General features: G+C 43.4%; 1 protein-coding gene across 3 annotated transcripts in view; it reads right to left on the bottom strand.

Annotated features, from left to right (window-relative positions):
* LOC121292247 (spectrin beta chain, non-erythrocytic 1-like) overlaps positions 1-27,496 on the bottom strand; it is a 265,589-nt gene that overhangs the window by 52,764 nt on the left and 185,329 nt on the right. For 2 of the 3 annotated variants that reach the window (XM_041214009.1, XM_041214008.1), the window contains 4 exons: positions 25,789-25,873; positions 22,860-23,056; positions 15,569-15,711; positions 7,310-7,388 (listed from right to left, as the gene is read on the bottom strand). In XM_041214009.1, the coding sequence (XP_041069943.1) occupies positions 7,310-7,388; positions 15,569-15,711; positions 22,860-23,056; positions 25,789-25,873 (504 nt within the window). Of the gene's footprint in view, positions 1-166; positions 5,222-7,309; positions 7,389-15,568; positions 15,712-22,859; positions 23,057-25,788; positions 25,874-27,496 lie in introns of those variants that run through there. The other variant, XM_041214010.1, reaches the window with a different exon arrangement.

The raw sequence follows: 27,496 nt of genomic DNA, 5'->3' as shown, positions 1-27,496 counted from the left end.
GAACGGCTGCATGGACTGCACATTACACAGCGGCCAACGAAATGTTGTAAGCAGTGCCAAAGTAAATTGAAACAAATGCCAGATCTGAAAATTCAGTTCTCCGCAGCACAGCAGGTGAAAATAAATAGGTCAGCAACATAAACACAATACCCTCAATGAAAATTAATCAAGGACAAAGGCTGTTTTATTCAGAAGCTTTGGAGAACAAAAGGATCAGGAAAATCATTTAGGAAAACACAATGGCTGAATTTGCAAATACATATTTCACGATGTAAGGAAGCAAAGCCATTTGGGGGAAAAAAAATACCAAAATGAAAGCATGTAAAGGACACAACAGAAAGGATAACAAACTCATAAGTAGTACAAGGGAGATGATTGAATGTGTAACCAAAACAAGCTACACAGCTAATAGCCAGGAACAAGTTTAAACAACAAAATTATTACTATCTAGACAGGTTTATACCCTCAGTTCCCAGACTACACCACAGTCTGCAATGCATTCAGCAAGGATATGTTTGTGTCAACGTCTTGTGTTAAATAAAGCTTTGCAACTGAAGCTCTTGTTAGTGTTGCAGTATACCTGGGAGGAATTGCTTTCCTTCTCCCATTCAGCCAGTGGGCCAAAAGAAAACTCCATCCCCATTTAATTAATAATTCAAAATTAATTATGTCAGTTCCCTTCTTAAATTATGAAACCCAGGTCAAGGGCCAAGTACTTTAGTGCAGATTAGACATAACAAATTGGTAAGAGAGAAAACCGGTTAAATCAAACAGTACTGATTCTGGTGACAGCAATCGCAGGCTTAGATTCCTCAAAATCCAAGAGAAGTCCTAATGAAAGCACCACCGCAATTCTGCATCCTAAGTTTTATTCTTTTAGTTAAACTTTCATGTTGGAAATGCCTGTTTGCAGAGTCCCACTCTGCAATGTCACAAACAGTGATATATTGATGGTGGCTAAAGTAACAGGATATATATTTTAAAGTAATGCTCACTAATAGATTTCTTTCAAATCCTATTGACTGCGGAGTAGAATATAATAAAAAAAGCACCCCAATTTCCTCACAAATAATCGAATCCCTGGAATGCCGACAGTGCTTCAGGGAACGTCTGAAGTTAAATATAAATTGGTCTCCCTTCTCTACAATGTCGGAATTGGGTTATGTTACGCTACCACCTAGTGGCTGAGGAGTAACAGTTGTATATTTTATTTGGAGGGACACTCTGGCCTTAGAAGTTTTAACAAGATAATGGAAAGCTTCCAATTTTCCATGGAATACATTTGAAGGACAGCTGACTAACGAAAACCTCTTGCTTGTTTTAGTCTGTCTTTATTCTGCTGCCCATGTAGGTATCAGCATGGAATTGAAATGATGAGAGTTTAGCTTATGCAGAAATGATCGATATATCAGAGAGCAATCTCATCTGAACTGTGCAGCTGATGCTGCAAACTTTGCAATTTAAGATACGTTATTGATAACCATTACCTGAAGCCACCAAGGTCAGATTACAGCCTGAACGTTTATCTTACGTCAATCAGTAAATGAATATTTTGGAATCCTGTGGCATATCTTCGCCCCATTGTTAGTCCATCTATCTAGCTGAGCAAGTGAAGCCTGACAATGGTCACATTGAAGAATTATGCCAGAATCACTCCGCATTCATTCAATGATAACCAAGAAATAATCATCAAGGCCTTTTATATTACATTAACTTGAGTAAGAATTGAATTTTCCTTATGGTAAATACATTTTCACTTGTCATTCATTACATATCCATCATAAGTAACTCCTAGCTTCTGAAAGCAAAAATCTGATATCTTTCTAATCCCTCCTGGATCAAAGGTTGCTCTCTCAGTTGCATATAAGGGAATTTAAAATTAATCACAGGCTTTTAATGCAATATATGATTTTATGAGAAAGATGTTGATGAGGTTGATGATAGCACAGCTGGTTAAAGCAGTGAATAACAACAACTGTACAAATCAGCAAGTCCAAGGCCTGATCAGAAATGATCGCTGATCTGGCTGATTTCAGTCTGGCCATCATGAAAATTGACCTCAGTGGCTCAGGGTAGAGAATAAGGGGAGGAAAACAAATAGATTTCTCCCGAATTCTGTTGGCTGTGGAATAGAATAAAAATTTTTTAAAAGCGCCTCAATTTCCTCACACATAATCTCATCCCTGGAACACCGACACTGCGTTCAGAAACGTCTGAAGTAAAATAAAAATTAGTCTCCCTCCTCTGCCTTGTAGGAATTTCCAGCATTGCTGCTCCTGATTGTCATTCAGTGGCCTGCCTGGAAGTGTACCTGAATGGACACCAGGTGAGGAGAGCATCATGCTTGGTTGCAATGCCCAACACCTATTATCTAGCTTCAAACCCTAAGAATGGTCAGTTTGGTGACCAGTTAGTCAGCAATAAGTCAATGCCTTCACTGCAGGAGGAGTAGGGGGGTGGGGAGTGGGGGGGGGAGGAAGTGCATCAGAAAAGAGGGAAAAAAACTGGATGGAAATTCTTCTGTGCATCACTTTCAATTAGTGTGTTTGCATTGCATTCCTGTGTGTGAATACCTCACAGTAAATTGTCATCTACTGAGATATACTGGGACATTTTACTAAGTTAAAGGTGCTGTATAAATTTAAGTTGTTGTTGTTTTTGCAGCAGAGCAGGACATTGTTTCATTTCCATAGGTTCATTCTTCTAATACTAGTAAAGTTGATGTAAAGAGAAGTAATCCAGCTTCCATAAAACCAGTTCATGCAAGTGTGGATGGTGCCCATTCACCTCCTTCGCAACACACAACACATTCTGTCTAAAATCCGTCACTAATTAGCACCAAACTGGCAGACTCACCGAAAGAGACGCCGACGCTGAATGATGTGAGGAAGGCACTGCAGCATCAATTGCAAAATATTCCTTTTGGCAGGAGGGACCTTTTCAACCCTAACCGCTGGGTGCAAACTGGCCAGGTGGACCATTAAAATTGAACGGATGACTTACCTGCTCACGTACTGTCTCATGACTTTGGTCTTGAATTTTGATCTGCTCTTCCGAGCAGTTGCCAAAGTCAGTGGCATCCTTCTTGAGATATGCAGATTGAAGTCCCAATTAAATTATTGTGCCCCAACTATATATTTAGCTCTGGCCTGAGCATGGAAGGAACTGCAGCTTTCTGGCCAGGCTAAGAAAGCCAGCAGAGGAACTGGGACCCAAAGCAGAAGAGGCTGCCATTTAGCAGAACTTGTGTCCTGGTGGGGACAGGACAAAGCAGAAGTACCCCTGTGGGCCGTACAGGGAAAGTTTAGCTTCTCCTATCCCAGGCAACCCCCCCACATCCCCTCCTTCCCCTATCACAGGATACCTCTGGAACCACCTCCCCTTGACCTGGCATCCTTTTTGGCGAATTTTGCTTTAGCGCCGGCTTGTGGCCTCCTGCCGTCTCAATTTCGGCTTCCGCTCACCAGCTCGTGGCACTTTCCACCCATTTCCGGCGGGGGAGCTGATCTAGGACATGCAGGTGAGGCTCGGGAATTAAAACAACCCGCTGCCCACCTTGCCAGCGGCAGCCATATTTTTCGCTTGCCCCAGCTCGTGTGAATCCCAGCTGCCAGCTACAATTCCCCCCTTTTGGTCATAAAAAAGGGTCTTCCTTCTGAAAATGCATTTAAGGAGCTGCTGTTATTTCATCATTGTCCCACTCGGCACAAGGTACACAAAGCTGCAATACATGAACTTGAAATGACAAAAGCCTCTGTACTGATTCAGGATGAATTCCAAAGGGGGCAACATAAAAACCCATTTATGCCACTTTTACAAACTGGGCTTTGGCGGCTTTTCTGTCAAAGTTACGGTGGGTAAGCAGGGAGCACCTGCAAAACTGTACCCCTACTCTGCTTTCAAAAAAAACTGAGGCAGGCCTTCACCCCAACAGTTCCATTAATGATCCATTAACTTTGATTCCGTATCCAGAGTGCACCAGACCCCTGTTGCAGGAAGTTGGTTTGACATTTTAAATAAAAGAATCCCTAATAGCGTTTGAGTGCCTTTCCTTCTCCATACGATAAAACTGGGTTGATCCAGCAACCCACCAAGAAGCTACCCTTATAGACAACGTGGATCACAGAATTAAGGCAGCAGTGTGGCAGCCCTATCTCTGACCAACAGCTTCCCTGTGGGAGCGCCGATCACTGAATTTATCAGGGGTTGAAAAGCTCACCCCCATGCTCTCAGAGTTATTGACAGACTGCTGATCTCTCCCACATCCAAAAATGTAATTTTAAGCATTTGAGAAAGCGGTGCAAATGAGCTCTCTCAAATTGCTAAAATCAAACAACACTGCATCATGACGCAATTCAAAATTGGCATTATGGCGTGGTTGATGCTAACAGCAAATGTAAAATCAAGTCCCACATCTCTTAACCAGGGCAGTTGGATGACTGATTAAAGTGGGAGTGCAACTCAAGCCTGGTGTTGAAGTGGAGGTTACAATTGCCGATGCTTAAATGTCTATGGAAATAAGTACAATAAAAGAAATTTAGAACCTTAAAAAAAAGTGATGACTAAGCTTCCCAATAACAGCTGCAATCTTCCGCTAGCAACTCCTGCATTTAGTCTTAATTGCATTATGACCTTCTCTGAAGTCTTTGTTGATCCACGTCATATTAACTTTTCAAACAAAATTCAAGCAGAAGCAGCAAGGATTATGTTGGTTAAGCAAAAGCCATCTCAAGACACCAGACTGTTACGCAGGACATAGCAAGGCAGACTGAGAGCGGGAGTCCAAAGGGTATTGATCCAACAGTAATTTTGGTTTCTCTAGTCTAATTACCAAATACAATGACATTTCCACCATGGTGAACGAAAAATTTGAGTAAACTGAACTGCTTGGCAAACATTATATAACACACCCATTTGCCAAATAATCCACTTTTGTCGCACTATCAAAAGTATATTACTTTCATAAGGTACATTGGTCAACACCACTTTTGGAATGGCACAAACATCCATAATCTCTTGCAAGGAATACTAATCAGGTGTGTTATTATGAATACATGGGCTATGAGCCACTAGTTTTTGAGAGAAAGCTTCTTGTCGTATGGATGGACTCAAACGACCTTCAAATAAATGATCTTTAAAGCTGCAGTATCATTTTCCCTTCCCTGAATTGCTACACAAAGCAATCCAAAGGTGATGGTCATGGAAATTTCCTCTGGCTGCTCTGAATTAGAGACAACATAAACAGAGTCAGACAATTTATTTTGACTTCAATTTCTGGCACAAGAGTATTGGTGGAGCTAACAAACATGTAACAAATCTCGCTGCTTTGTTCATACTGTCGTTAACACGCGTTAGCCAGAAGAAACCACCCTACCTCTCCCCATTTATCAATTTCCCATATATTTGAAATGAACCGACAGTAATTTCAATGTGTCTGGCTCAATTTTGAAGTAAGATCTGAAAGCAGGTCACCACCTTCAAACTCAGATAACTCCAAGTGTGAAAATGAGATGAAGCAACAGCAAAAATGTAACCAAGAGATAGCGCAAACAGTACTTGGAATACTCCTTATAGCAATAGCAGAAGAAAAATTCAGGAAAATGAATACTGCAGCTTTAATCAAGTACACTTCTTTACATAGGCACCCTCTGACATTAACAAATCTTTAATTCCATCTCCAGTTTGCAGGCATGCACAAATGTTTGGACAAAAATTGGATGAACATCGCAGATGCTTTACTGGGACAATTGTTAAAATCCGAATTACAAATTGTAACTTAAAATGAATTAGTGGTTTTTGATAGACACTCTTCATTATTGTCAAATATGTGTACGTTATATCCATGTTAGACTCTCAGGTATAAGACTAAAATACTGAAGGTATTATAATTTTATCAGTTACTTTGCATTTACATGGAACTTTCTGCTACATAATTGACATATTACGTGAAAACACAAATGTAACTATCATTTTGAAATGAGATGGTAGCCAAGATGGCGTTTGCATCTTGAATTTTTCTCCCTCTGAAACATGGATAAAATAGAAAAATCACCTCCTTGGATGTAAGATGCAGTGTTTCTCTTGTACAATCTTATGTAATGTGAACGTAACTTCAGCCGTGAACATATTAGGGACATATTCAAGACATCTTCTGCAAGCTGGAGCATAGCTTAAAGATATGTTGGAGGTTTGATGCATTGTGCCACGGAATAGTAAAGTGTGCGGTCACACTCAGCTCTCACCGACAAGATAAAGCATCAAATAAAGGTACATGTTTCCTTGTGGGAAAGGGGACAATAATGAAATATGATTCGCAACAGGCTGCTCTTCTGTATTCCTGGTTACAGCTGGGTTGATCACCAGAGACCTGGAGAGAGACCATCTGCTCACCTCCATTGTCACAAATCATTTGTGGTGCAAGGGCATTTTAAAAAGTGAAATGAAAGGCTAAATAAGGAAAATTATTTTAAAAATAATTTTAAAAACTCCTAAAAATTGTATAGATCTAAATCTCCCATGGATGTAACATGGGCACTTAAAATATCAGGCAGCTTAGCTACCTTTGTTTAAAAAACAGCCCTACATGATAATAATTACTATATATTCTTACACCCAATTCTCCTTGTCTATAGTAAATTAGATTAGATTAGGGGTGTATGGGTCTGGCTGAAACTGCATCAGTTTGTACATTTACATTTTACTAATCTCTATCCTAAATTCTTTATTAGGAAATCTTCCATTATTCACTATACCAGTAACTTTAGGGCAATTAAGCTACAACTGCAGTAGAAATTTGTCTTAGGCTGTGGTATAAAATGGAGGTACCGCATCAAATTCTGTTATACTCTCCGCCTGGCGTTTAATTCCATTCCGTGCAATGGAACTAAACATTGGGTGGGGCATATAACAGATGGTCGACATGATACCATGCATTCTGCGTGAGCACCTAGATAAATCTCTACCTCAGCTGTGTTTGCATCCAATTCAGAAAATCAAATCACTTTTCTTTAATACTCATCATTTCTAGGCTCATCTTCATTTGCGATGTTTGTGCCTCATTCATGCCACTACCTGTGCTTTTGTAGCTGCAGAAATGTTCTTTTTGCAAGCACTGTCTACTTAATCAGGTTTGGTTTGGACTTGACCTGTACATCCATAAGTTATACAAAAGCAATCAAACAAGAGATGGATCAGAAAAAGACCAAACCACTGAAAAGAAGAGGAATCAGATTCAGAGAGGGTGATGGTTGGCATTCTAGGATGTCTTGAAACGTTGGGAACTATGATAGAATTTAGATTGGTAACTGACCAGTGATTGTTCTTCTGTTACAGGAAGAGTTGGGTCTTCTGCCTCCTGGGCTTCCGTCTTCCATCTTTCTTCCTGTGCCCTAAAGGAAAGAAAAACGTGTTTACAAATGACGTGGCTGCGCTAAGTCTGTTCCTCGTGCCTCCATGCTGCCAAGAAAACAGGTACTTTTATTTTTGGGTGAAGGGCGCTATGTTTGCATGCTACCATTTTAAAATTACATTCCAAATGCCCAGAGGCCTGCCTGTTCTCACAGCTAGCAGAATGATCATTGGGGAGGTCCAAAACAAATTACTACGGGCTGTATTTTATGTGCCCCTGCTGGGGTGTTTATAGCTGGAGGGGGGTGGAGGGCACTTAAAATAGGGCAGGTGCCCGCCCCACTACCTTACCACCCACCCCTGAGCTCACCCTCATAATATGGTGGTGGACGGGTGCCGATATGGTGCCCACCATATTTAAATGAATAATTAAGGATTAATTAAGCTTGCTACCAAGCCAATTGACCATGATAGTAGGTTGCCCATGCAGTAAAATATTTGGCGTGGGCAGTCAGGCAGGAGTGGGCAGCCCGATTTTTAAAATAAATTCTTCAAAGGGCAGGAAGGAAGTTTGGGGGAGGGGGGGGGGGGGTGGTGGGGGGGGTCGATCTTCAGGGGCAGCCCTTTGCTGATTGGGGGGCGCCCCCCCTCCAAGATAGAACACCCCCTTTCTTCCTACCCGCCTGCAACCTTATACCACCAATCCCACCTCCCTTACCTGCCCAAGCCCTCTCTGCTCCAGACCCATGGCTTACCTGGCTCCAGGGATCCATGGGCCTTCTTCCTCCTGCTCGTGCAGTCCAGGCAGCATCCACTAACGCGCCACTGGCGCCGCTGGGACTGATGGAGCTGCCAGCTAATCCGATTGGCCGGCAGCTCCTGAGGGCATGACTTCCTGCCCAGTGAGGGGGCGCAAGTCCCACCTGGCCCTTGGTAAGCTCGCAGTGCCTTATGGCTGCCAGGCAAGCTGGCGTGGAAAGGGTCAGCTCCGACTGATGGAGGTGTCACCACCACTCCCACCCCCATCACCACTTTCCGCCTGAGACTGAACTCAGCTTATTTCCGCCCCCCGCCCCCCCCCCCCCACCCCTCACCCCCGGCTGAGTTGCCATCTGCCAGCCAGCCTAAAATTGAGGCTGGGGGGGGGGGGGGGGGGGGGGGGAAGGCCCTTAAAGTGGCCACTTATGGGGCTTGATTGGGGCAAGGGTGGGCTTCCCGTCTGAGGCCCCACCCACCCCACCGTGAAATCGGCCCGAAGTCAGGATGGGCGGGAACCTGGAAGGAATCCCGCTCATGCAATTTCACACTCCCCTCCCACCTCAGAACCCAGAAAGGTGGGGGATGGGCAGCATCAGGTTCTGACCTATAGTTCAGCGCTGGCGAAAGCTTGAAGTTGCAGCAATTGTGTTTATATCCATTTTTTTTTTTACATAACTGAGGAAATAAAACACTTGTCAAATATTATATTATTTATTGATCCTTTACTGTTGACAGGTGCTATTCAGTTCCTAAAGATAAATGGTCAGGACAGCAAAGAGAAACAAGTAAATTCCTGCAATTTGAGACATTCTTACCAATTAAATATAAAACAAGTCATTTGAAGCTAACTTCAGCTACTGTGCTTTCTCAAAGTTCACATAAACATTTCTTTCAATATTGTTTTCATTGGATAAGTGACTCCAACCAAATGTATATCAATTAAATGCCTGGGTTTTATTTTAAAGAACACTTTTGGCCCAATTCCTTTCAATAGAAGGATGAATTTATTGTTACTAGAAATCACCAAGCCATGTTTTTACCCCCAAAATAAATAGTGTTTTGTTATCCCTTACTTTTGAAACATTGCAATTTTTTTCATGATGCAATGTCTGACCAAATTTTATTATTGTTTCAGGTGAAAGAATTCGGCCCAGAAATTTGACTGTACCTGATAACAGAGCTCATGCTGGGACTTCAATAAAATGGTTCAAGCTTGCATTCAATTGCTGCATGCTTTTTTGTGGGGGAATTTGAGCATCAGGAGACTATTTAAAGGGAGGGAGGTGCACACTAGCTTAAGGTGCCAAGGAAACAACCGAGATTCAAGAAGACGGCTGACAGACAGGGAACACAAGTTATTCAATGCCACAGAAGTGGCTCTGCTGCAGGCAGCAGAGAGGAGACTGACACTGCTCCTCCCACAGGGTCGAAATCGCTCAAGAAACACCTCCGACACCAGTGAGAAGAGATTGCTGTGGAGTTCAAGAATGTGGCTGCCATCCCGAATGAAGTTCAATGACCTCACTAGAATCTTCAAGGTAAGAATACAGCTCCTTTATTCTCTGATTACACCTCACTCACCTTCAGTGTCACTACTCACAAGGTGTCCTACCCGTGTCCATTCATTCTCCTACAATCACTGAATGCATACTTCACTCCTCCTCCTCACACGCTCAGTACTACAACCCTCACTTCTCCATTCCTCACATGTACATACCAACTACTTGGCCTGACAGCACCTTCTCTAAACAGCTCACAAAGACTTCATGAACGCACTGCCTTTTTTTTTTGCAGTAGAAGGCCGGGTACAACTTGAGACAGGAGGATGTCACTAGAGGAGACCAAGTCATCTGCACACCCTTCCTCACGGTAGAAAGCATGATGGCCATCGTGGGCAGGGGCACAGCCATGGACATGTTGACTGGCAATTCTGAAGGAAATGTTGAACATTGAAGGGTTTCTTCATATTTTGCCATCTTTTTCTCCTCTTGCTTTTATATCACCTACACACTGTACATGACAAACTACAGCTACTTTTAGTATCCATGATTTTCTCTTATACAGTAAAAGCTAATGCTTGCCTCTCTCTAGCTCTCTAATTTTTGGAATTGAAAATGTGGCAATATCTCTACCACTGTCCTGCTGAAGATGCATCGCTACATGATCTGACCCTAGCGATCTCAAAGGTTGGCAACACACATAATTTAAATACTTAAGATGGAGAGAGAATGGGTTTTTATGTAGTGAATCACCGGTGACGGACGAAGGGTCTAGGGCAGAGAGACGGGATGCCACAGTTCCGAGGCTAGGAATCCTGTGGCGAGTAACTCACCTCCTGACTCCCCAAAGCCTGTCCACCATCTACAAGGCACAAGTCAGGAGTGTGATGGAATACTCCCCACTTGCCTGGATGAGTGCAGCTCCCACAGCACTCAAGAAGCTCGACACTGTCCAGGACAAAGCAGCCCGCTTGATCGCGTCTCATCCACAAACATTCACTCCATCCACCAACAACGCACTGTAGCAGCAATGTGTACCATCTACAAGATGCACTGCAGGAACTCACCAAGTCTCCTTAGACAGCGCCTTCCAAACTCATGACCATTACAATCTAGAAGGACAAGGGCAGCACATAGATGGGAACACCACCACCTGGAAGTTCCCCTCAAAGCCACTCGCCATCCTGACTTGGAAATATATCGCTATCCCTTCACTGTCGCTGGGTCAAAATCCTGGAACTCCCTTCCTAACAGCACTGTGGGCGAACCTACATCACATGGACTGCAGCAGTTCAAGGTGGCAACTCACCACCACCTTCTCAAGGGCAACTAGGGATGGGCAATAAATGCTGGCCTCACCAGTGATACCTGCATCCCATGAATGAATAAAATGTGACAGATCACCAGAGAATGACATGATATGGTAGGTCCACTGTAGAGGACTTCAATGCTGGCTTTGAGGGTTCAAGTCACTAAAGGAAGCTGATAGCCAATGTTGGGCACACTGGGCAATCTGCCAGTGAGCTTTTGCACAATGGCTCGCAACATGGAGCAATCCTGCTCCAACATGTTTCAAGGGTTTGCCTAGAGTACAGAAGCCATTCTGTTCAACAGGGACCAAGAGGTCAGCTCCATTAGCTTTATAGTGGCAACCATCATGTGCAGCCTCTGCTGACTGATTCCACTACAACTCATGCGGCTGCCGCCTTACCTTTGTGAGCCTGTTAACTATTAGATGTAGGTGGAATTGAATGTTTTCATATATTTGCTTTCTAGAATGGAACTGATGACAGTGTTCATATTTGCACTAAAGTGAGGGTAAGGTCCATAAGGCTGGACTGAAGGAAGGCAACAGGATGGTGGTAGCAAGGATGATGGTGATAGGTATCATGCAACTGTTGGTGTATTGGGTATGAGAGGTTCATGTGAAGCACTCTGCAATCAGCTGGCCTCTGAGTTTTGACGGCTACGGACAATGGTGTTCAAAGCTGCTCCTGCTCTTCCTTCTCATCATGTTACTCCTCATCCTGCTGTACTTATTGTTATCGATGGTGGTGGGGGAGGGGTGGGAATAAGGGCCGGTTCCTGATTATGGCAAAAGTTATGAAGCGAGTCACAGGCAGTGGAAGCTCGACTGCTTGAATGCTGCTGACTGCCTGCTCGATGAGGATTCCATTGCTGGCATTGATGCATCTCATCGTGAGCTACCCTGGTAGCTGTGCCTGGGTTTTCGGCAGCAGTCATGAACCAATCCTGAAAGGGAGAGCTCTTTTCGCACAGTTGACAGCCTTAAATGGGCAGCCTAGTTGGAGCACAGGCAGCCAAGTGGACTGGCACAGGATAAGTGAGTCACGACTACTGCCTGGAAATTGGGCACAGACCTGCATGATATGCTGCCCGGGCTGGCAAACTAGTTAGGCAATGAGGGAATGGGATTCCTTTTTATTTACAAAGATGCCAAAATGTATTAATTGAAGCACAAAAGGCACCTTGCAACCCTGCAGAAGCTTGCAATGTGGGAGAAGCCGAGTGCTCTCTTGTCCTGCTTCATTAAGTCCCTGGGCAAAGAGCTGTAGCTATTCGTCCACGGTTATCTCCCTGATAGAGCAGGGAAGAACAATCCGGGGGTGTTGCTGATGTCTCTTGTTCCAGCCTGGGAGCAGCATATCATTTATAAGTAAAGGACCATGATAATCTGGAGCAGCTAGTTTCTTTCTCATCTTTTGTCCGGCCATCACAAACATGATGGACTGAATGGCCTCTTCCTGTGCTGTAACTGTTCTATGGTTCTAGACAGTCATAGGCAGTGCCGTCCATGCCTGGATGGAGTTCTGGCTGCAGCAGATGAGATAGCTCAATGACAACCTCCTTCCAGAAGCAAAGGCACCTCAGACATTGCTCGTCAGCGGACTTCAGTTAGGAGACGTGCTCCCTGAAAACCCACCGTTGTAATGGCCTCTTACACAGTGCACTCCTCTTCCTCCTCCATCTCTGTCTGCTCCCTCCTCTCAGAATTGCTTCTCCCTCACCCTCCAGCCACAAAGGAAGATCTATCAGATGACCCATGACTGCAGTCAGCCTGTTTTTAAGGCAGCCATAAGCAGTGCAACAAAAGCAAAATCTTCTTCTCAAAGAAGAGATGGGACAACCAGGGAGGGGTAAGAAAGAATGAGTTGGACTTGCTAGTGATGCCAGAAATGAATTATTTTTAAAGTCAGAATTAAGTGTTGTGAGTCAAAAAACTGGCATAAATATGCCCAGAAGTTAACCAGCAGCCAAAAAGGATAAACCAGTGTCTAATCCGTATCAAGTGAATGATAGCTACTGAAGAGTTCTTGCTGCTCTTTAGTGCCATGATTTGTTGAGTGAGTTTATCAAGTATTAGGCTGGACCAATAGCAAAAATGGATAAAACAAGAAGTTTCCATGGTGTGTCAGAGGTGTGCCCCTAGTGCTGTTAGCTCCCATGTACTCTAGGCTAGTTTGCTGCTCTCCCTGTGACCCTTCAGCAGGATCAGTGCTGGGAGGCATTAGTGAGGAGGATAACTGGTTCAACCATGTAGATTATGTCCTGTGAATTTTTAGCTCCAGTATTCACAGAAACATGGTCCAAGTACATGAAGAATTTGTACATATATTCACAAATTGGAATTTTTAGCTTATAAGCCTCAAATCAAATCAATCCATTTTCAACTGGGCTAATAGCAAAAAGTGCCCTGTAAACCAATCCTAATGAGCACAAAATTGACAATCTCACTCAGAGTAATAATTGGTGGTTGGATTGTTCAATGGAAATGTCACCATGGTAGGAAGGGGATGCTTCTGGGATCTTGGGAGAGTAATGAGATTTTTTTTCATCTCATTTATGTTTGGTTGCACTTAGTAACAATAGTTCAGATAGTAGCGGTTATTAGAAGTGGAAGATGTTTCATTCCCCAACAAGAACTCCCTTGTCCACCAGCGTCGAAATATAACGATTTTTTAAACAGTAATTAATTTTTCACTTAAAAAAACGAACATAACTCCGGACAACATTTAAACTTGAAAATGTATCTTGACACAACCATTGTATTTTGATGATTTCATGCACAATGATTTCACAGAGTGATAAACACATAGCTTAGTCTTCTACGTAAGAGTAGAGCAGACAACATCCACAGAATAATTTCAGAAGGAACTGGATGCTGTAATGGGGAGTAGAGAGGCGGAGGGTGGGAGTGGGAAGGGTGAAAGTGAGGTTTGCTCTCTAGCGTTGAGCTTCGTCTTTATCTATCTTGTGATCAAAACTCAATTTTCCCTATTGAAATTCTGAGAAAGGAGAAAATTCAAAGATTTATCTTAATGTTGCAATATGAGTTGAAAAATAAGATTTAGTTTTGTTTTTTGCCATGTTGTGAAAAGAGCTTTTGCATTTTTTAAACAATGTATAGGTCTTGCCAAATGCATTCCCTTAAAATCAATAAATTATACTTTTGGAGCATCTTTAACATAATGAAATGCCCCAAGAGCATTATAAAACAAAGTATGACACCGAGCCACATAAATAGGTATTAGGTCAGATGACCAAAAGCTTGGTTAAAGGAGGTGGGTTTTAAGATATGTCTTAAAGGAGGAAAGTGAGGTAGAGAGGTGGAGAGGTGCAGGGAGGGAACTCCAGAGCTTGGGGCTGAGTTAATTGAAGGCACAGCCACCAATGGAGAGCAATTAAAATCAGGGATGCTCAGGAGGCCAGAATTAGAGGAGTGTGGATATTTCGGAGGATTGTGAGGTTGGAAGAGATTACAGAGATAGGGAGGGGAGAGGTCATTTGTTAATGACTTGTTGATTATGTTGTTAAAAGGTACCTAGGTGCTGGGCGTTGTTTGATTGAGGACTGGGATCACATAAAGAGTATTAACTGGGACACCGGGGTAGTAGTTAGGGGGCAGAGATCTGTAAGGCGGCAGCATCCTGTGAATAAACCTACTATCAAGGAAGAGATGGGTGTCTTGTTTTGTACTTCACCATCTGGCTTGGATCCATTTAACAGCATTGAGGAAATTGAAAACAAGGATGACAATTTTAAAATGTTAAAACATCATTCTTCCACGCAAAGCAACCTGCTGTGCTTCATACATGTGGAGCGAATTTTCCTTTGCATACTTAATGAGGGGTTCATGGAGCAATGGCTGATGGGAATCTCAGCTGGGAGGCTCATGGCCAAATCTCTGCTCCTAAAATACGCCTTCAGTCTTTCCCTCACCCTTATTCCACTGACACAAGTGTTAGCTGCCTTTCTATCCACATCGGGAGGGCAAGGTTTTCCACTCTGGATGATGTTCCTTGCTCCTGCCCTGAAATGATAATGCTCAACAGATCTAGACAGGGGTAGGTGGTGCCAGCAGTCAGGAATCATGGCTGACAGCAAAATTTAAAAACCTTTCTGCTTCCTACCCTTTCAGAATTGCTGAATGAGGCTCCATCAAATCCTTCTCCAAATTTTCGTCCGTGTTACCTAGGCCGTTTTTCTGGCTGCTTTAACAACGGTGCCCTGCCCATTCCTAGAGTTGGAGACGTACCATGTCTCAGCATCAGAGCATGCTCCTCCCCACAGCGGTGAGCTCACTCTGAAGAGGGGAGTTAGAACTGTAAACCCACCGCATACATGGAATTAACCCTACCCAAGAAAATGGGATGGGGGTCATGACAGCTGGCAGAGAGAAGACCCCACCATGACCCACATCCGATAGGAGGAGCAATGTCCAGCCCATGACCTGGTTTGCAGATGCCAGTCTTAGAAGGATTTACTGCATTAGTTGTTCACACTTCATCCCTTCTTCACCCTAATCTGGCATCAGCCTCCACAGAGACAGCCTGCTGCTGGTGAAACTACAAAATGTGGGGCCTTTGGAAGCATAGTCCTTGTAGCTTCTGCAGGATTATGTAACCATTCAACACAAGGAGAATCACAACATTAACACTCACCTCTCCTCAGGCGTTTGACCAGGTGGTTTTCGATCATGGTCTGGTGGTGATCGATCATGATCTGGTCGTGCATCTGGCTGTAGTTTCATCTCCATACTCTGCCTAAAATCCTCTTGTTGTTTTCGGATCTCCAATAACTCCAACTACAAGACAGCAAGAGTGTAGGTATAAATCACGTCAAATACCTTTGGCAAAAGAAAGACAGACAAGACTTCACTGATACAGAGCTGTTCATGAGCACCGGACATCCCAAAATGCTTTACATCCAATGAAGGACTTCTTGAAGTGTTATCACTGTTGTAATGTAAGGAGCACCGCAGTCAACTTGGCACAAATATCCGTGTGATAATGACCAGCTAATCTGTTTCTGTGCTGCTGATTTCGCGGAAGTACCGAATTGTTACGATGTAGAAGGAGGCCATTTGGCCCAACATGGTCTACGCCAGCTCTGAGCATTTTAACTCAGTGCCAATCTCCTGCCTTTTCCCCGTGACCCCGCACGTTGTTTCTATTTAAATAATTATCAACGGTCTTGCCCTCATCAACCATCTCTGTTACTCTTCAAAAGACGCCAGCAAGTTAGTTAGACACGATTTTCCTTTAACAAACCCATGCTGACTCTTCCGAATCAATCCTACTTTCCCTTGTCGCTATTAATTCTATCCCAAATAATTGTTTCTCGAAGTTTCCCCACTACCGAAGTCTGTAATTGCAGGGCAGATCTTTACAACCTTTTTTGAACAATGTTCAAGGGGAGGGATAAATATTGGCCAGAATACCCAGATAACTCCCCAGTTCTACCTTTGAAATAATGTCATGGGATCTTTTATGTTCACCTGAGGGGGCAGCTAGGCCATTGGTTTAATGTCTCAAGAAAGACAGTGCAGCACTCACTGTGTTTGAGTGTCTGCCTAAGCTGTTGCTCTTAGGTCCTAGAATGAGACTTGAACCCACAACCTCCTGACTTAGGAGCTAAAGAGCTACCCACTGAGCCAAAACTGACAATGGAAGCTCACAGACTTGTGTTTGTACAAGAAATAACCAAACCTGACTTTTGCTGAACAAAGAGACATAACAAAGCTTTTCATCTTGCACTCATCAGGACACTTCATAAGAATACCAATATATAAGGGGAAAACATCAATTTATACTGTCTGAGAAGAGAATGCTGATTGGTTTGTTTTATGTCTTGGGGTAAATAAGTTTGTTGGTCAATCAAACTCTAACTGTACACCTTCCTATGTTCTTATCAATTGCTGCTTGCAATCAATAACCGGGAGGGAATGATGAAAGGGTAAACAGTGATGGTTTATTGAGACATGGGGCAGAACACCAGATCATACGTGCTTACTCAGAAACCTCCAGAACTAGACTTACAATTCCCAGTTGCCTGTGCTGTACAGTCATTTGTCAGTGCTGTCACATGATCAGTACACTTGCATTCTCTTAAAGGGACAAGGATACCTCAATTTACCACATCCCTGCCCCTTTACTTAAAAGTACAGCTAACAAGCTTAAAACACATTAACTATTTATACAATAACTATTTACAGGTCAAATCTTTTAGGAGGCTTTCTCTGGCGTGTTGAATGTCTCAGTTCAACAACCTTAGCTGGTGTTCCCGAGACCTCCTTTTCAGGGAACAGCTGTCCATTAGATTCCACAATGGAACTTGGCAGGTTTGTCTCCCTGACCCCCTCGGGTCCCATGGGCCCACCGGTGCTTCCAAATCATGTGACCTGTCCTCTACATGTGGCACAAACTCAAGCGTAGATGAAGACTGTGTTTCTTCTTGTAGGACTGGTGTGGCAGAGATGATCCACCTGTCGTCTAATCATTCGGCCGTTTACCGATACATTATAGGAGAGGAGTCCAGTTACTAGACTCACCCCGCCTAACAGCCAATTAGGCCCATCTCCAAAGTTCTTCACAAGGACCACATCTCCCACCATGAAAGTTCTTTCGCGACTATGACCATTGTGCCTGGTCTTCTGCGGCTTTTGGCTTTTCTCCATCCTCCCCTCTAAATTTGGCCGGATAAGGGTTAGGCAGGTGCGGGGAAATCTCTTCATTAGTTCTGCAGGGGCAATGCCGGTTGTCATGAGTGGCGTGGTCTGGTATGTGAACAAGAACCGGGACAATCTCATGCCGATGGAATCCTCTTCTAACTTTTTCATCCCGAATTTAAAGGTTTGGACTGTCCAGTCAGCCATGCCATTAGATGCTGGGCGGTAGGGTGAGGTTTTGATATGGGTAATGCCGTTAAGGGTTGTGAACCCGTGGAGCTCCCCGCTGGTAAAAGCTGTCCCGTTGTTGGGCATGAGGGCCTCTGGCAACCCATGAACTGCAAAACTCTGCCACAAATGATCTATGGTGGCAGCTGGCGTGTGCGACCAGACTTCATAGACGTCCATCAATTTGGAGCAGGAGTCAATCAGTAAAAGGAACATTGTGCCCAAGAAGGGTCCCATGTAATCAACGTGGGAGCTGCACCCACAGCTGCCCCGGCAATTCCCATGGGTGCAATGGAGCTAAGGGGGGGGGGGGGGCAGGAGCTTTTGAACCTGCTGGCATTGAGGACAGCTTATGACCAGAGTTTCTATATCCAAATCCATGCCTGGCCACCACAAATAGCTGCATGCGAGCATCTTCATTCTGCTAATGCCCGGGTGAGCTCTACGTAGCTCGGCTAATAATGACCTTCGCCCCCATCGGGGGCACGATAACCCTTGCTCCCCAGAGTAATACGCCGTCCTGGCAGGAAAGTTCATATTTGCGATCAGAATAGGGCTTCATCTCCTCCGATTTAGATCCACCTGACCAACCATTCAAGACCTGTTCCCAGAGGTTAGACAATAGTGGGTCCCGGCTTGTGCACTCACAGATTTGTCTGGTCTGAGCAGGGGGAGGAATTCAGAAAATTTAGCACGAAGACCAGTTCCTGGGGAATCGTTATTAGCTGGCAGGGGAAGGCAGCTTAGTGTGTCAGCATGTGCGATCTGAGTTCCCAAACGGTGAACAAAAGTGTATTCGTAGGCGGCTAATATTAGTGCCCATCTCTGGATGTGATATCGATCTATCTATCTTCGCCAAATAATCCCAGTTGGGGCTTGTGGTCAGTTATAATATGGAAATGGTGACCGTGGAGGCATTGATGAAACTTCCAGACGCCAAACACAATAGATAAGCCCTCCTTTTCAATCTGGGAATATTGTCACTCTGCGACACTGAGTGTGTGAGATGTATTAACTAATGGGTCATTCGGAGCCATCCGCCATTCGACGTGAAAGGACAGGCCCTACTCCATAAGGGGACGCATCACATGTTAAAATTAATTCCTTCTTGGGGTCAAAATGGACCAACAAGGCTGACAATCTTAACGATCGCTTCACTTTCAGGAAGGCATCCTGGTTGTCGGGGCTTGCCAACTCCATTTCCGGTTCTTCTTTAGCAGGGCGTACAATGGGGCCAGCACAGTCGAGAGGTTTGGGAAAAATCGGCTGTAATTGTTTACCATGCCTAAGAAGGCCTCAAGCTCTGTGGTATTTCTCAGGGCAGATACCTCGCAGATGGCCTGGACTTTTCCTTCCACAGGATACAGGCCCTGCGCATCAACCTTGTGGCCCAAATAAACTACCTCCTTAGCTTGGAACAGACACTGCTCCCATTTTAAACGTACCCCCACTTATGTGAAGAGTTTGAGCACCTCTTATAGATTTGCTAAGTGTTCATTGTTGGTCAGTCCAGTGACCAATACGTCACCCAAGTAAACGACAACATGGGGCAATCCTTGGAGCAGGTTTTCCATCGTTCTTTGGAAAATAGCAGAAGCCAAGGAGACCCCAAAGGGTAGATGTGTGTATTGATACAATCCTCGACGTGTATTAATGGTGATGAATTCCCTAGAGTCCTTTTCCAACGCCACCTGCTGGTAGGCATGGCTCATGTCTAATTTCGAATATGTGGTGCTCCCTGCCAACTTTGATTAAAATTCCTCAATCTTAGGTTTCGGGCATCTATCAAGTTTGGCCACCTTATTGATAGTTAGCTTATAGTCACCACATAAGTGCATGCTTTGGTTCAGCTTCAGTACAGGTAAGATGGGTGCCACCCACTCAGAAAATTACACTGGTTGTAGGATGCCTAATTTTTCCAGTCTGTCCAATTCGGTTTCAACTTTTTGTCCCATAGAGCATAAAGGACTGGTCTGGCTCTTATAAATCCAGAGGTTGCGTTTGGGTCTACACGGATCCTGGCCTGTAGCCCTCAAATCCTTCCTAACTCATCATTGAAAACGGAAGCATACTTTTGCAACAATTCCTGTAAGCCTTTCGTTAATTTGAAAAATTTTGGCTCATTTCAATTTAATCTTTTTGAGTCAGTTGAGGGCTATTAAGCTGCAGCTCTCTCCAACTACCACTATCATGGGCATCCTTTCAGATTGATCTCCATATGCTGAGACTTTGACATACCCCTTTCATCTTATTTCATCGCCCATATATGTCCTCAGCTTTGTGTCCGAAACTTCTAACTTCAAACAGTGGATTCCTTTACTCAGGTATCTAAATGTATGTTCTCCAATGACGGACATCGACATTCCCGTATCAACTTCCATCCTAATGGGTTATCCGTTAGCTGTAATGACTAGTTGGATTGGCTCAGTTCTACCCACTTTGAGGTTATATAATGAAAGGATGTCTGATTCTATTTCTTCTGGCTCTTCCATGAGGCATAATTCAGGATTTTTCCTTCGGCCTTTATAGTTTTGTTTTAACGTTTCTCTGCAGTGCCGCATTATGTAGCCATAGTGGTGGCAGAAAAAACACTCGATTTGTTTGAGTTGTCATTCTCTCATTGAAGGTCTGAGTGTATTTCTCTCATTGATTTTGTGGATTTTCACTGCAGTGCTGTTGTTTTTCAATGATCTGGAGCTAGAGAGCGTTTCCCACCCTTTCCGCGGAGTCTGAAGTTTTTGTGCCTTTTGTTGCCGGATTGTCCCACTCGAACAGATGGACAGCACCATTTTCTGTATCTTTTATAACTTCGGAATTTCTGACAGCACTCTCCATCACAGTAGCTAATTCTAATGCCTTATTGAAGTCTAAACAAGGTTCGGCTAGCAAATGCCTTTGGATAGTATAATCTCCAGTCCCATATATCAGCCGGTCTCTCAACATATCACTAATGGACATTCCGAATTCACAATGCTCAGTTAATGCCTTTAAAACAGCCACATAGTCAGCTATTGTTTCCTCTGGAAGCCTGTTCCTTGAACTGAACTTGAAGCGCTGCATGGTGACTGAGGGCTTTGGTCTCAGGTAGCTCTGTACAATTTTTATTAACTCATCGAAAGTCTTCGAGTCGGGGTGTCAGGTGACATGAGGCTGTGGATCAGCCCGTACGTTTTGCTCCCTCACGAGGACAAAAGAATCACCCCCTTCTTTTCCTCCCCCTGTGATGTGGTTAGCGGTATAAAGGATGCTATGCGTTCAATAAACTGAGTCCAGTCATCTGCAATGGGGTCAAATGGATCGACATGCCTGAACTGTGGCATCATGAACGACTGCAAGGGGACTGCACCCTGATAGGCTTTCCAGGTAATGACGAATTTAGGTGTTTGGCTTACCGTGGAGTTGCCCTCTCTCTGGGGTCTCTTATAACTTTCTGTCCAGAGCCATTTTTCATGTATTTACCAGTTTAAGTGCATTGCTGCTTTAAGAGCAATCACTGTTTAGTTTTTAACTCTGTCTTTGCAGCCGTCGGCTTTTCTCTGCTGGGCTTTGCACTCTTCTTGGGTTTTGGCGGGATCCCCGTGATCGCTATTCTGCCGGGTTTTGTTTTCATTTTGAACTGCAGCACTGCTTTCTGCTCCGATTGCCGGCTGTCGCCTATTTTACGTAGTAAGTACAGATACTCTTTCAAATGCTTTGCTCACCCATCTTGAAATTTATTTTCTTTTGTTCCTTTTCCTCACCACCACTTTTATGTCTTGGGTAAATGAGTTTGTTGGCCAACTGAACTCTAACTGCACGCCTTCCTATGTTCTCATCAGCTGCTGCTTGCAATCAATAGCAGGGGAGAGACTGATGTGAGAATATACAGTGATGGTTTATTGAGACATAGGGCAGAGCACCAGATCATACGTACTCACTCAGAAACCTCCAGAACGAGACTTACAGTTCCCAGTTGCCCACGCTGTACAGTGATTCGTTAATGCTTTCACATGATCAGTTCACTTGCATTCTCTTAATTGGACAGGGTACCTCACTTAACCACAGTTGGCCACTGGCCAGCTGCTCACCCAGCCTCCTCTTCCCGCTCTCCCCACACCCAACCTTAGGGTACTCGGTCCCTCCCACCCAAAAAGCCATGCAGAACTTACCTGTCTCCAGCGTCCATGACACTTCTTTGTGGGACGGCTTGCAGTCCCAGCCATGCCCACTAGGGAGTGTTGGCACCTCTGGGACTGCAAGGACAGTATGCGCCTGCACCCCACCACCGCCTGTAAAATCTAGCCCAACGTTTCAGGTCCATGACTAGTGATTACACTTCAAAAAAATAACTAACTGGATGCGAATCACTTTGAGATAGACACTTAGGCCCCAAGCACTCCTTTCAGGTGTAGCAGTGATTTACATGCACCTTTTTCAATTTAGTATATTGTATTCACAGCTCACCGTGCAGACTCCTCTACACTGGGGAGACCAAACGCAGATTGGGTGCTCGCTTTGCAGAACACCCTGCTCTCATGCTGACATCTCTATCCTTAGCCTGCTGCACTATTCCAGTGAAGCTCAATGTAAACAGCACCTTGTGTTTTGATTAGGCACTTTACAGCCTTCCATACTAAACATTGAGTACAACAATTTCATACCATAGCCTCATTTTGTTTCCTTTTCTGAACTCCTGACGATGTTCTACTACCTTATAAAATGTAGGCAAAACGGAGGTGAGGTCCACAGTTTGGACACTAACAGGATTTAGGAAAAACTACAAGGTAAGTTAGTTGATGTCAGCTGGGGGTTTAAAAGTTTGGGTCCTTAGAGTTTGTGAACCAATGTAACTAGTAAAAAAAAATGGCAAAGGTGTGTTGCTACATTACAATCCAAAGAATGGATCACAGTGCTTTCCAAGTCTTGTGTCCAATGGCAGTTCTCACTTTCAAAAGTGGTTCTCATGTATTAAGAGCTTCTAATGAACTGTGCAGCTTGGTGTGAATGAATGTTTAGCCTGACCAAGATCGGTGCCTGTTCCTAGGTGAAGTTGGATGCTCCTCTTTGTTTTTACTTACAGTTGTAAGTCTCTCCAATGCAGCAAACCTCTCTTCCCAAGTGGCTATTGATTTTTCGAATGCCTCATGTCTCTTGATCAGCTTTTCAACCTCATCCACATTATTACCCACATCACGGCTGTTAAGGTAGGACTCCTGGCTGATCAGCCACGCTTCAGCAACTGAAGCATCCCTTGCAAACTGACACACTTCTAGCACTGGAAAAGCAGAAAAACACAACAGTGCAAACAGTTATCGCGGACAAAAAGAACCACACCTTTTGATTTGGCATTGTTTAGGTTATTGCAGATGTAGGCATCAGCACATTGACCGTACAGTAACCGGATGTCTGGAATGATTTTAACAGCCACTATCTTTGGTTAATTTAGCTCTGTGATTTAGTGCCATCTTGTGGTGAAAATCTACACTAAACAGCTAAGCAAGTGAATATTAAGTCCATTTTAGAAACAGTTACTTGCTTCGCTTCAATTCCATTATTTGTAAGGTTTATTTTTAAATATTTTTTCCAAAGTAATTCAATAACTTTAATGAAACCATGTTCCCCTTCACCCTACATCTAAGACAGGTTCAAAGATGAGTTTACCATATGTCTATCATCACATCATTTGCTGCCTTATATGCAGAATGTATAATAGGGAAAAGTTAGAGTTGACTTTCAGCCTTCACTGTCCGTACAGTCAAATGGGGCCTTATGTTTCAGGGGACACTGTCCCTGGCTGCCTCATTCATTTTTCCTCCACTCTGTCATTCACTTTAGCATACTGTCTTCCTCATGTTTATACAATCTCTTTGTCACATCTGATGGACATATGGTACTGTTTGCACAACATTATATGAGTGTGCACAGTTGCCCCAGCAACATATCCCCTAGGGGACAGCTCCTTCGATGGGATGCTTCCAAGTTCCATAAGATGTAGGAGCAGAAGTAGGCCATTCAGCCCTTCGATTCTGCTCCACCATTCTGATAATCCTCAACTCCACTTTCCTGCCTTTTCCCCATAACCCTTGATTTCATTACTGATTAAAAATCTGTCCATCTCAGCCTTGAATATACTTAACGACCCAGCCTCTACAGCCCTCTGCGGTAAAGAATTCCACAGATTGACTATCCTCTGAGAGAAGAAATTCCTCCTCATCTCCGTTTTAAATGGGCGCCCCCTTACTCTGAGATTATGCCCTCTGGTGGTAGACTCTCTCATCAGGGGAAACAACCTCTCAGCATCTACCCTGTCAAGCCCCCTAAGAATCTTATATGTTTCAATAAGGTCACCTCTCATTCTTCTACACTCAATAAGATCGAGAGTACCATTAGATCCATTTTGTCCACCTGAGAGGGCAGACAAAGCTTTGGTTTTACATTTCATCCAACATTTACATCTGTAAGCTTCTATGATTCAATGCACTCTTTAGGTATTACGAGAGCATTGCACTAATCGAGATAGTTACTAGTTTAGATATCGGACATATGTTCTAATTCGATAAAATCACATTGTTTTGAGACAGAATAATAAATTATTTAATTACAGCCCAACCTACTCAACCTCTCCTCATAAGAAAATCCTTCCATACCCGGGATCAACCTAGTGAACCTTCTCTGGACTGCCTCCAATGCCAGTATATCTTTCCTTAGATAAGGGGACTAAAATTGTTCAGTTTTCTAGGTGTGGTCTGACTAGTGCCTTGTACAGTTTTAGCAAGACTTGCCTATTTTTATACTCCATTCTCTTTGAAATAAAGGCCGACATTCCATTTGCCTTCCCTATTACCTACTGAACTTGTTTGATAGCTTTTTGGGATTCGTGCACAAGGACCCCCAAATCCCTCTGTGCTGCAGCTTTCTGCAGTCTTTCCGCATTTAAATAATATTCAGTTCCTCCATTCTTCCTGCCAAAGTGCATAACCTCACACTTTCCCACATTATATTCCATCTGCCAAGTTTTTGCCCACTCACTTAACCTGTCTATATTCCTCTGTAGACTCGTGTTATCCTCATCACTTGCCTTCCCACCTATTTTTGTATCATCCGCAAACTTGGCAATAGTATATTCACTTCCCTCATCTAAGACATATTGATATTTTGTAAATAATTATGGCCCCAGCACTGGTCTCTGTGGCACTCCACTAGTTACAGGTTGCCATCCCGAAAATGTCCCCCTTATCCCAACTCTCTGTCTTCCATTAGTTAGCCAATCCTCTATCCATACTAACATACTAGCCCCAATACCATGGGCTCTTATCTTATTAAGTAGCCTTATGTGCGGTACCTTATCAAATGCCTTTTGGAAATCCAAATATATTACATCTACTGGTTCCGCTTTATCTACCCTGCTTGTTACCTCCTCACAGAATTCTAATAAATTTGTTAGGCATGATTTCCCCTTCATGAAGCCATGCTGACTCTGCTTGATTAGATTATATACTTCTAACACAGGTTATGGATTAATCCAATTGTGATAGGTTTTTGCTGAGATGAGAATGCTTTTGTCTGTAACAGCTGACAGGGACTGATAAAAAAATTCATGATCTGCGTATTACAGCATGAGCTTCAACTGGGGATGAAGTCAGCGAAACCTGTGCAAATATGAAATTCAATTAACAATGCTTTATCAACTTCCTTCAGTACAAAGATGATACAGTACTTTTGAAGTGTGGTCACTGTTGCAATGTAGGGAAACATTACAGGGTACTCCCATAGAGAGCAACGAGTTCATCACCAGCTAATTCTTTAAGCATGTTGTTTGAGGGATAAACATTGGGCAAGACACTGGGGAGAACTTGTCTGCCACTTTTCAAGATAGTACCATAGGATCTATTATGTCCATCTGAGGTGGCAGACGGAGCCTTGGTTTTACATCTCATCTGACACTGCAATATTTGCTCGATACTGCACTGAAGGGTATAAAAGATACATGGATAGTATTTCACTTACAAAGATATAACCGGTACCAGCGATCGTCCCATTTATCCATCATTGATTTTCTTTTCTCTGTGAGTTGTACCAGTTTTTCTTTAATCTAAAAAGAGTAAGGATTTGTAAACATCAATAGCACATTTTGGCATTTCCAATTTTACACAGTGACTTTTGAAGGTGGTTATCAAGGGGTTTATACTAGCTTTGAGATGATAATTATACTAGAGTGTATTCCAGACAATGATATATTAAGCTGCTCTGACTAACGCGATTACTGTTTGCATTTGTGAAGCTTGAACAGTTCAGTGTATATTACAGTTGAAAAGCATACATCCACCAATTTCAGATGGTAAAAATATACACAGAAAAGTAATGTCAGCTTTCCTTTTAAACAAACCAGAAATGAAAGAATCTGTTGAACCTCACCAGAGACACAACCACCTATTGAATATTTCCTTTGTGGGTGTGTTGGGGTTGGGGGAGGGGGCAATGCATGGGTGGCAGGTGGATGAGGAGGGGTGAGGAAGAGCACTAAGTTATCTACAAGAATGTTGAATTTCACTGGTAGCCCTCACCCATCCCAGCAGTTAGAAAAGCATACTTTCATTTCTACATGCATTCCAGCCATTGCCCGCCAACGTAACACATTATTTGAATGTGGCACATCACATTTTTCTGTAAACTACTATGAACTTCAACGCACTCTTTAGGTATATGAGAGCATTGCAATAAACGAGATAGTCACCAGTTTAGATATCAGAGAAATGTTCTAATTCTATAAATTCACATTGTTTTGATACGGAATAATAAATTATTTAATCAAAAGGGAGGCGATAAATAGAATAATCTGTCGGGTAAGGTACTGAAGCCAGACATTTGAAGGTGGGGGTGGTGTTCACAATGCAATTGGATTCAGTTTGAAAGAGTTAAAACACTTGATAGGTGAGCTTGGATGAGCTGATGGCATTTTCTCGTTCCTGTCTGTTCCTACCTATTAACCTAAAAACACGAAAAAAAACTTACATTTATATAGTGCCTTTAACAGTGAAACATCCCAAGGCACTTCACAGGAGCATAATCAAATAAAATTTGATTGCCAGCCACAGAAAGGGGTATTAGGATGGGTGACCAACCTATGTAGCATGCCATAACCTATATGTTATCCTAAATATAATACATTCCATGTGTCTGCCTTTGCACATAGAACTAGCCAGCCCATGTGTTTTTAAAAAAATATTCTTTCAAAGGGTGCGGGAGTCGCTGGCAAGACCAACATTTGTTGCCCATCCTAATTGCCCTTGAACTGAGTGGCTGGCTAGGCCATTTCAGAGGACAGTTAAGAAACAACCACATTGCTGCGGCTCTGGAGTCACAGATAGGCTAGACCAGATAAGGAGGGCAGATTTCCTTCCCTAAAGGATGTTAGTGAATCAAATGGATCTTTGCAAGAATCAATGATAGTTTCATAGTCACCATTACTGAGACTAGCTTTTCAATTCCAGATTTTATTAATTGAATTTAAATGCTACATAGCTGCCATGGTGGGATTTGAACCCATATCCCCAGAGCATTAGCCTGGGTCTCTGGATTACTAGTCCAGTGACATTACCCACTACACCACCATCTAAATAGCATACCATAAACTATGTAATCACCATATATTATGTAGCAGACTACACCCTCAGTTCTCTTAGCGTGCACTAGAAGTGAGATACCATACTAACCA

This window comes from Carcharodon carcharias, chromosome 20 (assembly GCF_017639515.1).
Source record: "Carcharodon carcharias isolate sCarCar2 chromosome 20, sCarCar2.pri, whole genome shotgun sequence".
Lineage (NCBI taxonomy): Eukaryota > Metazoa > Chordata > Chondrichthyes > Lamniformes > Lamnidae > Carcharodon > Carcharodon carcharias.
The sequence above is the reverse complement of the archived record's forward strand: the minus strand, read 5'-3'. Positions and strand labels throughout refer to the sequence as shown.